This window comes from Scardinius erythrophthalmus, assembly GCF_964197995.2.
Source record: "Scardinius erythrophthalmus genome assembly, chromosome: 10".
In the NCBI taxonomy this organism is placed as follows: Eukaryota; Metazoa; Chordata; class Actinopteri; order Cypriniformes; family Leuciscidae; genus Scardinius; species Scardinius erythrophthalmus.
Window position 1 is genome coordinate 8,436,946 of NC_138230.1, and position 17,374 is coordinate 8,454,319.

The 17,374-nt window shown below is 36.7% G+C and overlaps 1 protein-coding gene across 1 annotated transcript in view; it reads left to right on the top strand.

Moving 5' to 3' along the window:
• rapgef5a (Rap guanine nucleotide exchange factor (GEF) 5a) overlaps positions 1-14,217 on the top strand; it is a gene marked incomplete at its 5' end in the record, with an annotated part of 72,868 nt that extends 58,651 nt beyond the window's left edge. Inside the window, 12 exons of the mRNA XM_081375748.1 lie at positions 242-272; positions 368-446; positions 6,542-6,691; positions 6,787-6,884; positions 7,452-7,574; positions 8,525-8,703; positions 10,001-10,091; positions 10,735-10,785; positions 10,893-10,980; positions 11,098-11,162; positions 11,317-11,371; positions 13,688-14,217. Coding sequence (XP_081231874.1) covers positions 242-272; positions 368-446; positions 6,542-6,691; positions 6,787-6,884; positions 7,452-7,574; positions 8,525-8,703; positions 10,001-10,091; positions 10,735-10,785; positions 10,893-10,980; positions 11,098-11,162; positions 11,317-11,371; positions 13,688-13,806 — 1,129 coding nt within the window. The 3' untranslated portion in view covers positions 13,807-14,217. The remainder of the gene's footprint in view (positions 1-241; positions 273-367; positions 447-6,541; positions 6,692-6,786; positions 6,885-7,451; positions 7,575-8,524; positions 8,704-10,000; positions 10,092-10,734; positions 10,786-10,892; positions 10,981-11,097; positions 11,163-11,316; positions 11,372-13,687) is intronic.
• Between the last annotated feature and the right edge of the window lie 3,157 nt (positions 14,218-17,374).

The following is a 17,374-nucleotide window of genomic DNA, read 5'->3' on the forward strand; positions in this document are numbered from 1 at the left end:
TTAAAACAAAACTTCTCCCAGACACAGTGATGATTTTGGCTTCCGGTGAGAGCTTCACTCTTCAGATAGATGGATGTAGAGCGAGAGAGGAGTCTCACAGGAGACAGCTGGCCCACACGTCTCTGACAGAAGTGTTGAATCTCCTGTCTCTCAGTTCTCTATCCACTGTCAGACTCACAGTTCAACAGACATGCATGTCTCCTAATGTGTCTCTAAGTTATTTCTCCCTGTTTTCCCTCAGTACGATGGACGACTATTCTCCACACCAAAAGGTGAGAGATGAAATTGTGAAAAAAAAGACCAAAAAATGAAAATGATAACCCTGGTTGGTATTGTGAGTAAAGACACGAGGCGTCTGTCGTTCCAGAGTAAAGCGCTGTACCCGCAGCTGAGCCTGAAGGAGAACTGTGTTCCTCTCCGCGGGTCTCCAGTCGACACCAGAGACGGTAATCAGTCCTCTCGTGCTGTGGGATTCGTTTCTGCACGCATTTAACAGAACATACTGTACACCCACATAGTTTAGGTGTTAATGTCTCTGACAGTGCTTGAAAAATAATACATTTAAATATATAAACTCTACGTTTTTGGGATAAATGTCATGAGGAAAGTAATTAATTCAAATTAGGTGAAAACTATATATCTGTCTGTTATATACACACACACACATGTACACACACACACACACACACACACACACACACACACACACGCTGTGTGTGTTAGTAGCCGAGTTGTATCATTTCTCCCGACACTGCTGGCGTTCTTACTGAGCATTATCAACGTGTTTTCTTTTAGAACTTCCTTTTTCTAGATAGAACTTCCTGTTTCGAATGCGCATGCGTCGCGTCTGAGCGCGTTGTTGTCTTTGGAGCTCCATCGATTGATTTATAATTCTTGATTTCTCTTTAAACTCACTTACAACGAACATTTTCTACTTTTCCTCACCTCATAGTTATAACGCGGATTGTTGAGCAGACGCGTCTCAAGCCTTGTGATCCAACGCTGGATACTCTTATAGGTTACGTCCGTGGATCACGGCTGAACGCGTCTTCTCCGCACTCATTTAAGTTACAAACAAACATTTTTCACCTATCGTGCGTCTACTCTACACCCGTACCACTGAAAAGACGGATTATATCCAAGACTTAAGCCATAAATTAGTATTAATATTGATAGCATCACTGGTAGCGTCGTTGCTAACTTAACTTACTGTCCATCTGTTAAAATGGCGAATATATCAAATGTAAGTAGTCTACCTTTTGGTGCAGGTGAGGACACATTTGAGCTGCACGCGGTGCAGTCTGAGCTGGAAGCTGTTGAGAAACAGATCCACGACCTTTTAGTAAGAAAAGCCGAGCTGATAGACCGGCGTTTGGCTCTCGAAACATCGCGCGCCGAGGCACACAAATCAGAGATTAATGTTACTAACCCGCTGACTCCGACCTCGTCTACTCCGTGCGTTCCTCAACATCGGTCCCGAACGTCGAGGTCGCGATCAGCCATGGTCTCGTTCACCCCGGCTCCAACATGCCATCACGAAGCCTGGATTTTTCCGCAGCGGAAGTCGCGAGTCAGGTCTAGACCAAGAAAACTCTCTCCGACCCTCCCGGTTTTCGAGATATCCACACAAAACCGCTTCTCCCCTCTTCGCGAAACAGAACGCGATGCTGTGATCATCGGCGATTCCATCGTTCGACACGTACACGTTACGTTAAATAAAAGTAAGGTGCATAGTCACTGCTTTCCTGGTGCTCGTGTTTCCGAAGTCGCTGCTCACGTTCCCGAGATTCTGAACGAGCGCGTCGGAACCGTTGTCCTGCACGCGGGAGGGGCCGACATCAGACTGCGCCAGACGGAAGTTTTGAAGAAAGACTTCAGGAATCTGATCGATACGGTACGCAGCACATCGCCTGATATAACGATTATTGTGTCAGGACCGCTTCCCACGTACCGACTAGGTCATGAAAAGTTTAGTAGATTATTTGCGCTTAATGAATGGTTAATGTCATGGTGCAATGAGCAGAAACTTCTCTTTGTAAATAATTGGAATCTGTTTTGGGAGCGTCCTAGGCTTTACCGTGCTGATGGCTTACACCCAAACAGATTCGGATCGGATCTTCTGTCAGATAACATCTCCAAAATGTTAAATACCTTTTGACTAGTAAACAAAAGTCCAAATCATAGTCTCTGCTGCACCAATTTAACTGATATAAATAGTGTAGAACATTGCATAGAAACTGTGTCTATTCCTCGTTTAGTGAGATCAAATCATAAATCTACTGCAGGATCTAGAAAAAATCTAATTGTTATTAAACCAGAAAATATTGCTATTGGTAATCAAAAACAATTTTTAAAGCTAGGTCTTTTAAACATTAGATCACTCACACCTAAGGCAGTTATTGTAAATGAAATAGTCACAGATAATAGCTTCGATGTACTTTGCCTTACTGAAACCTGGCTTAAACCAAATGATTATTTCGGTTTAAATGAGTCTACTCCTCCTGGATACTTCTATAAGCATGAGCCCCGTCTGAATGGTCGTGGCGGCGGTGTTGCAACAATCTATAGAGATTTTCTCAATGTTACTCAGAAAACGGGTTATAAGTTTATTTCATTTGAAGTACTTGTACTAAATGTTACGCTCTTAGATGATAGAAAAACATCCCTATTATCTCTAGCCTTGGCTACCGTATATAGATTGCCTGGGCCTTACGCTGATTTCCTAAAAGAGTTTGCAGATTTTCTCTCAGACCTATTAGTTAACTTCGATAAAGCATTAATTGTTGGAGACTTTAATATCCATGTAGATAATCAAAATGATGCGTTAGGGGCTGCGTTTACTGATTTATTAAACTCCTTTGGGGTCAAGCAAAACATTACCGGACCGACTCATCGATTTAATCATACACTCGATTTAATTATATCACATGGAACCGATCCAACCGATATAGATATCATTCCACAAAGTGACGATGTCACTGACCATTACATGGTAACTTGCATATTACGTACTCCTGTAATATATCATGCTGCGCCGCGTTATCGATTAGGCAGAACAATCCTTCCATCCACCATAGATAATTTTTCAAACAGCTTATCGGATCTGTCTCAGCTGCTCAGTGAACCCAAACAAACAGATGAACTTGAGGAATTAACTAGCACTATGAGCACCATTCTCTCTGGATCATTGGATATTGTTGCGCCCATTAGATTAAAAAAGGTCAGAGAGAAAAGTAAAGCACCATGGTACAACAGTACTACGCGTGTTCTAAAGAGAGAAACCCGTAATTTAGAGCGTAAATGGAAACAAACCAACTTAGAGGTCTTTAGAATCGCATGGAAAGACAGTATGTCACGTTATAAAAAGGCCCTAAAAGCGGCCAGGGCTGAGCATCTACGCAAACTAATAGAAAACAACCATAACAATCCTAAGTTCTTATTTAACACCGTGGCGAGACTAACCAATAAACAGATGACTCCTGAACAAAATATTCCATTACAGTTTAGTAGTAATGATTTCATGAAGTTCTTCACTGAGAAAATAGAAAACATCAGAACCACAATTGTAAACGTTCAATCCTCAATCGCGCCTTATAATTCAGCCTCGATTATCACCCCGCAAGAACAATTACAGTGCTTTTCAACTATAGAACAAAAAGAGTTAAATAAATTTATAATTTCCTCTAAAACAACAACATGTTTATTAGATCCCATACCAACTAAACTATTGAAAGAAGTGTTACCTGTAGTGGAAGAGCCTCTCCTCAATATTATTAACTCGTCTTTATCTTTAGGTCATGTTCCAAGAACATTTAAATTGGCAGTTATAAAACCTCTCATTAAGAAACCACAATTAGATCCGAATAATCTAGTAAATTATAGACCCATTTCAAATCTACCTTTTATGTCTAAAATACTAGAAAAAGTTGTGTCCGCTCAACTGGGCTCTTTCTTACAAGAAAATGACACCTATGAAAAGTTTCAGTCTGGATTCAGGCCGCATCATAGCACTGAAACTGCGCTCGTTAAAATCACAAATGATTTACTTTTAGCTTCTGACCAAGGCTGTATCTCAATATTAGTTTTACTTGATCTTAGTGCTGCGTTCGATACTATAGATCATACAATACTCTTAGATCGACTACAAAATTATACTGGTGTTCAAGGACAAGCATTAAGCTGGTTTAGATCGTATTTATCTGACCGCTACCATTTTGTTTATTTAAATGGAGAAAAATCTATCATAACTCCAGTAAACTATGGAGTGCCGCAGGGATCTGTGTTAGGCCCTCTATTATTCTCAATATATATGCTGCCACTTGGAAATATTATAAGGAAACATGGAATTAGTTTCCATTGTTATGCTGATGACACTCAAATCTATATTTCATCACGGCCAGATGAAAACGCTAAATTATCCAAATTGACAGAGTGTGTTAAAGATATAAAAGATTGGATGACGCATAATTTTCTTTTATTAAATCCAGACAAGACAGAGGTACTACTTATCGGTTCAAAAAACCACCCACAAAACCTCTCACAATACAACTTTAACATAGTAGGATGTCCTGTTACTTCATCCTCTACAGTAAAAGACCTGGGTGTTATATTAGACTGCAACCTGTCTTTTGAAAATCATATTTCATATGTTACAAGAACAGCCTTTTTCCACCTTAGAAACATTGCTAAGCTACGTAATATGCTATCAGTTTCTGACGCAGAAAAGTTAGTTCATGCATTCATGACCTCGAGACTAGATTACTGTAATGCGTTATTAGCCGGTTGTCCTGCATCCTTAATAAACAAGCTACAGTTAGTCCAAAATGCCGCCGCTAGAGTTCTAACTAGATCAAGAAAATATGATCATATAACACCGATTTTATCATCCCTACATTGGTTACCTATAAAGTCCCGTATTAATTACAAGGTATTGCTACTGACTTATAAAGCCCTAAACGGCTTAGCTCCAGTCTATTTAACCGATCTTCTATCGCCCTATAATCCATCGCGCTCTTTAAGATCACTAAATTCGAGGCTTTTGGTCATACCTAGGATATCCAGATCCACCAAAGGAGGGAGAGCATTTTCACATTTAGCACCAAAACTCTGGAATAGTCTTCCGGATACTGTTCGTTGCTCAGACTCACTCTCCCAGTTTAAAACTAGATTAAAGACGCATCTCTTCAGCCAGGCATTCATATAATACTTTTAATCCTACAGTTAAATCCGACCTCTAGTTCATAAACGCCAGAGGAGAACTGGCCCCCGACTGAGCCCGGGTTCTCCCAAGGTTTTTTTTTCTCCATTAGGTCACCTGATGGAGTTTTTCGGTTCCTTGCCACTGTTGCCTTTGGCTTGCTCAGTTGGGGATATTTGGGGATATTTAATTGAATTAATCAATCAACGATACTATTGATCAGCATTACCGAACGTAGACGTTCCACTAGAAACAAACATTGATGTATTGTTCTAATTTATTACTGTGAAGCTGCTTTGATACAACCTGTGTTGTGAAAAGCGCTATATAAATAAACTTGACTTGACTTGACTTGACACACACACACACACACACACACACACACACACACACACACACACACACACACACACAGACAGACACACACACACACATACACAGACAAACACACACACATAGACACACACACATACACACACACTCACACGTACACACACACACACACACACAGACACACACACGTGTACACACACACACACACACACACACACTCACACGGGGACACACACACACACACACACACACACACAGACACACACACACACACACACACACACACACAGACACACACACATGTACACACACAGACACACACACACACACTCACACGGACACACACACACACATATATGAATATGAATAATATATTAATTTTCTTTTCTTTTTAATTTCTGTTTTGATTGTAGGGTAAAACCTGACCTATTTGTATTTAATTTATTTATATAAATATTTATTTTTATATTTTGTATATCATTTTGCATATTAAATTATGTTAAATTTATATATTTTTGCTTTGCAGTATAGATAATTGTCAATGAAAAAAAGTCATATATAACAAAATTGTCTTTGTGCAAAAATATATTTATTATATATAATATTTTAATCATTTTAATGCAACATAATGTAAATCAAAATAAAATACAGTAACAGATTTTTTTGAGAAAAACAGTAATAGTACTTCATTTTATTTTTCACAAATATAAACGTATTAAAATATAAATGTAAATAAAGTATAATTGATTAAAAATTTTAGATTAACAACTAAATTTTCTTTATGGAAAAACATATTTAAATAAATAATAATATTTAAATAATATTTTTAATATAATATATGCATGTAAAAGGAATATAATTGAATATAAAAATATAAATGTAACTGCTTCATCTTTTGACTTTGGGGTGAAATGAATCCAGACATATTTCTGACAGTGTTCATGAGATTCACTGATTAAAGTGACTGAATAACCAGTTCTCTCTCTCTCTCTGTGTGTGTGTGTGTGTCAGTGATGTGTCGTGTGTACGTGAGCTGTGACTCGTATCTCAGCATGCGTGTGAAGCCTTCAGTCGTGGCTCAGGAGCTTCTGCACATCGTGGCTCAGCGGATGGACAGATCTGAAGACGACATGATGCTGACGGTCCAGACGTACAGTGGAGGTTCATACACACACACACACACGACTCAGACAGAACCGTAAACACATCTACACACACACATTCACTCTCTCCTCTCTTTCTCTCCTGTGTCACAGAGCAGCGTGTCCTTCAGCCTCACGACAGTATTTACCCCGAGTCTCTGGTGGCGCCGGGCAGACTGATCGCCTGTCGGAGAGACCTCAGCGAGATCCTGGTAGAACAACTCTCAACTTTACTCTGTATTTGTGTTCGACCAATTAACTATCAAAGTAAAAACAATATTAAAAGAAAAATGCATATACATATCAAATATGTGACCCTGGACCACAAAACCAGTCACAAGGGTATTAAATATAAATATAGATTTATACAGTACATAATCTGAAAGCTGAATACATAAGTACACAGAGTACACAGCTGTATACTTATAAATACATATCAGCACATATTCTTAAATATCACTGAACATATACATACATACCTATAAATATATGTACTAACCCCCACTTAAAACACTTTACACTTTTCCCAGTCCATTTTGAAAGCACTTTTTTCATCTTTAGAGTTCTTCCATAACCAGGATTTCTTCAATAATTCTGCCAATTCCTAGTAGTTTTATAGTTTTTTTGCAAGCCACAAGAATACATACATATTAGGAACTATGCCTTTAATATTTTCCATGAGTAAAAACACAGAGGTTCTGAGTGTTCTTCTGTGACGGTGTGTGTGTGTGTGTGTGTGTGTGTGTGTGTGTGTGTGTGTGTGTGTGTGTGTGTCTCAGCCGCCTCTGACTGAATGTCCTGAGCTGGGACAGAAGCCGGTCAGACTGCTGGGGATCAACACGTGGGACGTCGCTGTGGCTCTCACCAACTTCGAGTGGAATCTCTTCAACTCCATCCATGAGGTGAAGCTTCTGTCACAGCAGGACATGTTCACATGAACCCGTAAACATGACTTCTGTTAGTTGTTGAAGTGGAACGAGTTGAAATGATCGTCTGCGGGCCAGAGATGCTGTCCGTAGAGCTTATGTTGTTTTTAATCTTAAACCTCAATGACTAATACTTATGATGGCATTCATATTTGTTAAACGTTCTTATGTCCTTTAAACATTGAGCTCATATTGGAGTTTTTACAATGTTCTGCTTTAAAAGAACATCCTTTAATCATTTACACAATAACTCTTCCAAAAACATTCCCATAACGAAATGGAATGTTTAAAATGTTTTTAAGATATTACACTCCCGTTCAGAGGTTTGGGGACGATAGGAATTGTTAATGTTTTTTAAAGAGTTTCTCCTGCTCACCAAAGCTCCATTTATTTGATCAAAAATACAGTAAAAACAGTACAATTATGAAATATTATTACAATTTCAAAATATCTGTTTTCTATTTGAATATATTGTAAGATGTAATTTATTCCTGTGATCAAAGCTGAATTTACAGCATCATTACTTCAGTCTTCAGTGTCACATGATCCTTCAGAAATCATTATAATATGCTTACATTTATTATTATCAATATTGAAAATGAATCAATGGTTGTGCTGCTTCATATCTTTTTGGGAAACCGTGATACATTTTTTTCCAAGATTCTTTGATGAATAGAAAGTTGAAAAGAACAGCATTTACCTAAAATAGAAATCTTTTGTAACATTATAAAAGTCTTTACTGTCACTTTTGATTAATTGAATGCGTCCTTGCTGAATAAACGTATTAATTTCTTTAAAAAAAATCGTACTGACCCCAAACTTTTGAAAGATATTGCACATTTGCTGTTTTAAAGCACACGTGGACACATGTATCAGCAGATGAGGAGCCTGTGTGATGATGCTCTCTCTCTCTCTCTCTCTCTCAGCAAGAGCTGATCTTCTACACGTTCAGTCGTCAGGCCAGCACTGGCCACACGGTGGCGCTAGAGTTCCTGCTGCAGCGCTGTAACGAGGTCCAGCAGTGGGTGATGTCAGAGGTGCTGCTGTGCCCCTCGCTCGGGAAACGAGTCCAGCTGCTCAAGAAGTTCATCAAGATCGCAGCTCAGTGAGTCTCCGCTCCGAGTGTGTTCCGGCTTTAGAGTCAGGATCCACGTCTGTACTCAAGTGTTAAATACAGGTTATTGCACAGACATAAATCAGAACGCACACTGGAATATGCAGCTTTGCTTTGATCAACCAGTACTGCTTTTTACGACTGATAATGATTTTTTTTTTTATCTTTAATAAAATCTTATATTAAAAATGTAAAACATTTTATTAGTTTAGTTTATATTTTATTATTAAAACAATATAATACTGTTTTATGACATATAGTGATTGGTTTTAAATGTAATATAATAATATTAAAATATTAAAACATATTTTAGTTTATATTTTATTATTAAAAATAATATTGGATTTTATGACAGATAGTCAGATACTGATTGTTTTTGTTTGATAAAATAATATTGATTTATTTAATATATTAAATATTTTATTAGTTTAGTTTGTTTTATCATTACAACAATAATTCCAACTTTTTCCTGACAGATACTGATTACTCATGTGTTTAATAAAAAATATTGATATATTAAAATATTAAATTTTATTTAATTATTTTAGTTTATATTTTAAAATATAATAATAATTTTTGAGGCATATATGGGTTATTCTTGTTTATATATTCTTGTTGATATATTACAAATATATAGAAAAATGCTGCTTTTTATGACAGACAGATTATTTTTGTTTAATGAAGTAATATAAAACATAAAAAAATAATATATATATATATATATTAGTTTATGTTGTTATTTGATTACAAGAATACAATATTTTATATTATTATAATTTCCAATATTTTTTGTTGTTGTAATTGCTGTTTGCTGTTTTTTTGCAATCTAAATGTTTGCATATTTATTTGTTTGCAAATGTATTATAGTTTTCTAATTGTTTCTGACTTGAGAATGAGTTAATGGTATTTAAGTTATAAAGTTACCAAAATACCATAACCAAAAATACTTTACCTGCTGTTTGTCAAACTCAAAAAAATCTAGATATGATTAAGATTCCATAAACCAAAGTTTGTCAGTGTCTGTTTTTACCCGTCAGTGTGTGTGTGTGTGTGTGTGTGTGTGTGTGTGTGTGTGTGTGTGTGTGTGTGTGTGTGTGTGTGTCACATGCATCGCTTCTCAGTGAACAGACTGTGTGAACAGATTATGTGCGGTTAACATCTTTATTAGTCAGTCAGAGAGGTTCTGGTATGATGTTTTATTCTGTGTGGGTGTTTAAACTCTCTGTGTCTGGAAGGCAGCGACTGACTCGTGTGTGTGTGTGTGTGTGTGTGTGTGTGTGTGTTTCAGCTGTAAAGCGCACAGGAACCTGAACTCCTCGTTTGCCATCATCATGGGTTTAAACACCGCAGCCGTCAGCCGGCTCAACCAGACGTGGGAGGTAAAACACTTCACACACTTCTACACATGCTCACCCTGCACTAACCAGCTGTGATGATGATGACACTAGTTTACCTTACAAACAATTGGTCTCTCCATGCGAACAGTGAACAGAGGCAAAATCACAGAATATACAATGTTTAATACAGTTTGGACCAACCAGCACAACATGAGAAAAATAGAAATCAATGAACTATAGAGATTTGAGGATTCATCGCTGGTTGCTCTGGTTTGAACACAGTTTAAGGGTGAACGAGTTAACAATACAAAAGTCAGCATGAAACCGAAGCTGCAATCGTCTTTTCTGCCCTATTGGATCAAGAACAAATGTGGGCGGGGCTTGATTTTGTCCTTTTGGAATTGATTGGATGGTTGTGGTTTGCTATTGGCTGATCTCATGTGAGTGACAGGTTGCCCCACCCACATCATCAGAGAAGAGAAGAGATGCAAGAGGGAGGATAAAGTGATTCGGATTCAAGATCGGCACATGAATTTAAAAAATAATGATGTGCACGGATAAATCATTTATAATAAACACTGAAATACTCCATTAAAATAAGAATTGTCCATTTTGATTTGATGGTGACTTTAAACAAGATGACGACTTTCCTGCTCATCAGTTTCTGTCGCTCTCTTTCCTGCAGAAAGTTCCCGGGAAATTCAAGAAGCTTTTCTCTGAACTTGAGCTGTTGACGGTACGTCAAACCCAGTCACATAAACATAAAACAAACATAAATATGGTTGATTTTGATTCCATGTCAACTTTATGATCATAAAGAGATTCATCCGTCTTCTTCCTCAGGATCCATCCATGAATCACAAAGCTTACAGAGACGCTTTCAAGAAGATGAAGCCGCCCAAAATCCCCTTCATGCCTCTGCTGCTCAAAGGTACAGGAGGCCACATACTCACATACACCACACTCATATACGCCACACACACATACATCGCATGGCCAGTGATTTGTTTCTTGGTCTCGTGATGTTGTGATCTCTGTTGGTTTTCAGATATCACCTTCATCCATGAGGGGAACAAAACATTTCATGATAATCTGGTGAATTTCGAGAAGCTGGTGAGTGTCCGTGATTGACAGGCTTCAGATGTGTTATCTTCACTGAGATGTGTTGTTGATGTGTGTGTGTGTGTGTGTGTGTGTGTGTGTGTGTGTGTGTGTGTGTGTGTGTGTGTGTGTGTGTGTGTGTGTGTGTGTGTGTGTGTGTTTTCAGCACATGATAGCCGACACCGTCCGACTCATTCGCCACTGTCAGACTGATCAGACAGGTCAGTGTTTCCTCCTCGAGTGTCCAATCACAAACATCATTTACACATGTCATGTTTTACTAATCAAAATGAAAGCATCACATGGTTGATATTCCATAAGGTGTGATTAATATAAACACACATTATACATTAATATCAGGGATTTTAAGTGATTTTTTTTGGGCATTCTGAGCAGAAACTGTATTTTTATGCAGATGTTTTGCTAAATAATATTTGCTAAATGTAATTAAAAAAAAAAAACTTGGGTCTTTGGTTTAGTGAAAAATTATCAGAACAAAATAGCATTATTAACCAGTTACCAGTTTACTATTTTAGTTCCTGGTTTTGTTCCTTGAACTATTTCTAATCTCTGGTTATATACTGTATATTAATAAATATATATAATATTTCAGTTATTATAATAGTATCGGCCAATCTTAGTGTTTGTATTATTCTGATTATATTATTAAAACAGTACAAATTTATCAGCTATCATATTGGTGATGATCAGCCATAAAAATACGCATACTACAAGAATACAATATTTTATATTTTTTATCATTTTCAATATTTTTTGTTTTTGTAATTGCTATGTTTGCTGTTTTTTGTTACAATCTAAAAAAAAATTGTTTTAGAAAGTTTTCTGATTGGTTCTGACTTGAGAATGAATTAATTTTATTTAAAATTATAAAGAGCAACTACAAAACCAAAATATCAACCAAATCATAGCCAAAATACTTTACATTTCTTATATCTAGATATATACTGTATATTAATAAATATATACAATATTTGAGTTATTATAATAGTATCGGCCAATCTTAGTGTTTTATATCATTATTATTCTGATTATTAAAACAGTACAAATTTATCATATTGGTGATCATAAAAAATATGCATTTACATTATAAAGTAAATAAAAGGTTTTATATAATATATATATACACTCACCTAAAGGATTATTAGGAACACCATACTAATACTGTGTTTGACCTCCTTTCGCCTTCAGAACTGCCTTAATTCTACATGGCATTGATTCAACAAGGTGCTGAAAGCATTCTTTAGAAATGTTGGCCCATATTGATAGGATAGCATCTTGCAGTTGATGGAGATTTGTGGGATGCACATCCAGGGCACGAAGCTCCCGTTCCACCACATCCCAAAGATGCTCTATTGGGTTGAGATCTGGTGACTGTGGGGGCCATTTTAGTACAGTGAACTCATTGTCATGTTCAAGAAACCAATCTGAAATGATTCGAGCTTTGTGACATGGTGCATTATCCTGCTGGAAGTAGCCATCAGAGGATGGGTACATGGTGGTCATAAAGGGATGGACATGGTCAGAAACGATGCTCAGGTAGGCTGTCGCATTTAAACGATGCCCAACTGGCACTAAGGGGCCTAAAGTGTGCCAAGAAAACATCCCCCACACCATTACACCACCACCACCAGCCTGCACAGTGGTAACAAGGCATGATGGATCCATGTTCTCATTCTGTTTACGCCAAATTCTGACTCTACCATCTGAATGTCTCAACAGAAATCGAGACTCATCAGACCAGGCAACATTTTTCCAGTCTTCAACTGTCCAATTTCGGTGAGCTCGTGCAAATTGTAGCCTCTTTTTCCTATTTGTAGTGGAGATGAGTGGTACCTGGTGGGGTCTTCTACTGTTGTAGCCCATCCGCCTCAAGGTTGTGCGTGTTGTGGCTTCACAAATGCTTTGCTGCATACCTCGGTTGTAACGAGTGGTTATTTCAGTCAAAGTTGCTCTTCTATCAGCTTGAATCAGTCGGCCCATTCTCCTCTGACCTCTAGCATCAACAAGGCATTTTCGCCCAGAGGACTGCCGCATACTGGATGTTTTTCCCTTTTCACACCATTCTTTGTAAACCCTAGAAATGGTTGTGCGTGAAAATCCCAGTAACTGAGCAGATTGTGAAATACTCAGACCGGCCCGTCTGGCACCAACAACCATGCCATGCTCAAAATTGGTTAAATCACCTTTCTTTCCCATTCTGACATTCAGTTTGGAGTTCAGGAGATTGTCTTGAACAGGACCACACCCCTAAATGCATTGAAGCAACTGCCATGTGATTGGTTGATTAGATAATTGCATTAATGAGAAATTGAACAGGTGTTCCTAATAATCCTTTAGGTGAGTGTATATATATATATATACTACACTGCTAATTATTAGCTGTCTGTATCACGCAAAATGTCTGTACTGATGCATTGATAATTAAGTTGTAATTAATATCTCAGGTCAGCGTCTCTCTCTTCATTAGAACTGAGGAGAATAAGTCCGTTAACTCCATTGATTTCTCCTCTTCCCAGGAAACGAGCTTTCCCCGTGTGACAGCGCTGAGGTGCGATCCAGTGTCCATTACCTTCACATCATTGACAATCAGCAGACTCTGTTTGAACTGTCCCACAGACTGGAGCCGCGCGTCTGAGAGAGAGCGCTCACACGCACACACACACACACACACACACCGATTCCAGCTCCCAGCACTGTCTGAACGGACACTGATAGTGGATATTAGTGTGTTTCCTCCTCCGTCACAGAGCTCTTTCACAGCCGGATGAGTGAGAACACAGTCCATCAGGACATCAGTCTGCCTGAACACACACAGCCTGTGTTCTCTAGATGTGAATAAATCTTTATTTCTTAATGTCAAAAATAGATCATCGAGAAGTCGATAAAAGCTTGTTTTCCTGTCCACAGGAGAAGCGTAAACTTTTCAGCGATGTTTTGTTGTAATGTTACCAGCATTCTGGACCATATTTATAGGCTATATCAATTTATTACTTAGACAGTTAGGGCTGGGCGATATTTTAATATTTTGATTTTAAATATATATATATATATATATATATATATATATATATATATATATATATATATATATATATATATAATATATAAATATAATTTTTTTCAGCCTTTTGAACATGTTCGGTATTTATTAGTATTTATATATTTGCTCTGAAATAGATTTGAAGGCTGATTTCTTTTAGTAATTTCAACCAAATAGAAACTATTGCCAGTTTGATTTAAAATGTTTAATGCAAGAAGAAAAATACAGTAAAAATCAAGAAAAAACAACACATGTATAAATATTAAAAGCAATATTAACGTATAAAAGACTGAGACTTGAGATTTGAATCAGTTCGACTGATTCATGGAGAAGAATCAGAGAAGAAACTCAATGGCCAAATAAAATCATCACAATGTTGCTTCATTTTATAAATATGTGATATTTTATAAACAAAGCGTATATCGCCCGGCCCTACAGTGTAAACTCAGACTGAACGAACAAACACAACTGGTGTCAAAGGTCATGATGATGTCATATAGGGCCAAGTACTCACTTTATACTGAATCTTGTAATGATGATGTTGAGTTATTGTTTCATATTATTTAATGTTTCCAGTTTGAGCTCAGTCCAGATGTGACACAGCCAGTCTTTCCCACGACACGCCCGTGACTGAAGCTTTTCTGAAGTGTAATTTCTACAGTGACCTGACAGTATTATTTCACATCATTATTTCTTGGTCCGTTCGGTGGTCGAGGCTCTTGAAGATGTTCGTTTCGTGCAGTTTTTGCCCTTCACTCGCTCTCGTTTGGATACAGTCGTTTATATTCGCAGTACTGAAGCTCTGGTGTGAAACTCGTTTCAGTTTTAACGAGATTTTAAAGTGACATGCATGCATATTGTATTTGCACTTACATCTTTGTTTGTACATTATCGTGTAAGAATGTATATACGTTTGTAAATGTAAAGAAAAATAAGTTGGTCATTTGCAAAAACACGTTTCTGTGCCAAGCACTATTATGGGAGAGCGATGCAATATGAGAGGATTTTAATATTGTGAAATGTTTTATAAAAGCCTTGAACCCCGATCTGTTCTGACGTGATGCGATCCAGTGCACAGAACAAAACTACTTCTAAAGTGGGATTTGATGTCAAAATCTGAGTTGATTACATCACTTGATTTCTCGATTTGTTTGATTAAAGGGAATTATGGATTTGTAAATGAAGAGCTCAGGAAAGAGTTCGAGTTATTAGGCCACAGATGTCTGAATCTGAGCTTCATCTGTTTCCACACTGACACATTTTGTTCACAGACGTGCGAACATCTCACCTGAACGTCCTGTGATAGACGACACAGAGCTTTTGTTGATATATATCTATAGCACTTGTGTTATTTTGTGTTTGACGGGATGTTTCCAGATGTGCAGAACAGATAGAGATGATGATGATAAAACATTGGCTGTCCGATGATTTGGTGAATCTCACAAAAAATGTCAGGAGTCATACATGAGGAATGAAAAACATCCTTTTATTTTATTTATTGTTTACATTTATTTTATTTTATCAAATTATATTCAGTACAACAAATACTACCATGATGTATGCTTCAAAATTTAAATACGTTTTAGTTTTTTTTTATTATTATTTGCAGTAAGAGAACATTTTTTAATTAGGTACTTAAAACCTATTTAATTTTATTTATGTGATTATAAAATAGTATGAATCATATTTATGCAGTTTTGAACTTTTTTTGTTATATATACAGTATATATATATATATATATATATATATATATATATATATATATATATATTTTTTTTTTTTTTTTTTTTACATTTTGGGGTGAAATATGACCTACAAGTTAATCATCTAATTTTTTTACCTGAAGACTGGTCATAACTTTAAGTAAGTAACATAATGAAGTAGACTGGACTAGCCCTAACTAATTTGGTCAGACTAGATCTCCAGATCGAGTCTTAACTTGGTCATTTCTGACAGTTTTTGTGAGATTCTCTCGGGTAAATGAAGTATTTTGAGGTTTGCTGTTCTCCTAAAGCTTGTGGATTGTGGCTGATCTTGTGCTGGAATGGATTTGAATAGAGAAGAAACTGGACTGACCTGCCGTCGCCAAAAGCAGGACAGAAAGCCACTGAGATTATGAACATTTATGGGGTGTTGTTGTAATCTGCAAATGTAAATATAGATATGCTCTGAATATAAGACTTAATGTTAAAAAAAACAGAGATTCAAAGCAATATATTTACAGTCTGTTGCTATAGAAACCACACACGTCTTTTCTATAACCTGCATTTTTACAATAATGTTTAAAGGCAAATGTCAATAAAAGATTTATGTAACATTACATGCTGTCTTTAATTACTGTAATTATTATTTTCTATTTTCTGAATTCTGTCATTAATTCCACTGTCTTTTGTTTGCATAATCCAGATTTATTTATGTTTAAGAATAATGCTTCTGGTCCTTTATTAATCACTAGTTCATACAAGGTGTAAAGGAGCATGTTTTAGCCTGAAAACAGCAATGAACACTTTAAATATTGAGCAAAAATGTTTAATCATTGTCACAGCACAACCTCAGCACAACCTCACCACACACACACACACACACACACACACACACACACACACACACACACACACACACACACACAGAGAGAGAGAGTCTGGTTTACTATCTTTAAAAGACAAAAAAAAGTATCACAGAATGACCCCATGTGACACGTGTCGGTGTCGTATAGTGTTCTGGGGGTGTTCAACAGTTTCTTTAAGTAGGAAGAAGGGAAAAGCTATAATTAAAGAAGCTTGCAATCGGATATGGCAATGAAATTGGAAAAACTGTAAAACTGGAAGACAATTGTTTTAATATACAAAACATGGTAAGACAAAGTAAAATTATACAAAACTTAAGTAGGGAAGATCAGATAATTTTATTAAGACTAAAGATGGGCCATACAAAACTTAACTCAATAGGAAAACACAGTACAGGATAATGTGAAATATGCCAAGTGAAGTTGATCATGTGTTGTTATTTTGTCCTAAACAGGAAAGGAATGAACTACAAAGAGAACTACAGAACATATGCAATGAATTTACAATCTGCAATTTATTAAACGTAAAACAAGGATCTGGTCAAATAATAAAGAATAAAATTAATTAAGAATAGTGGACTTAAAGGGTAACTAAA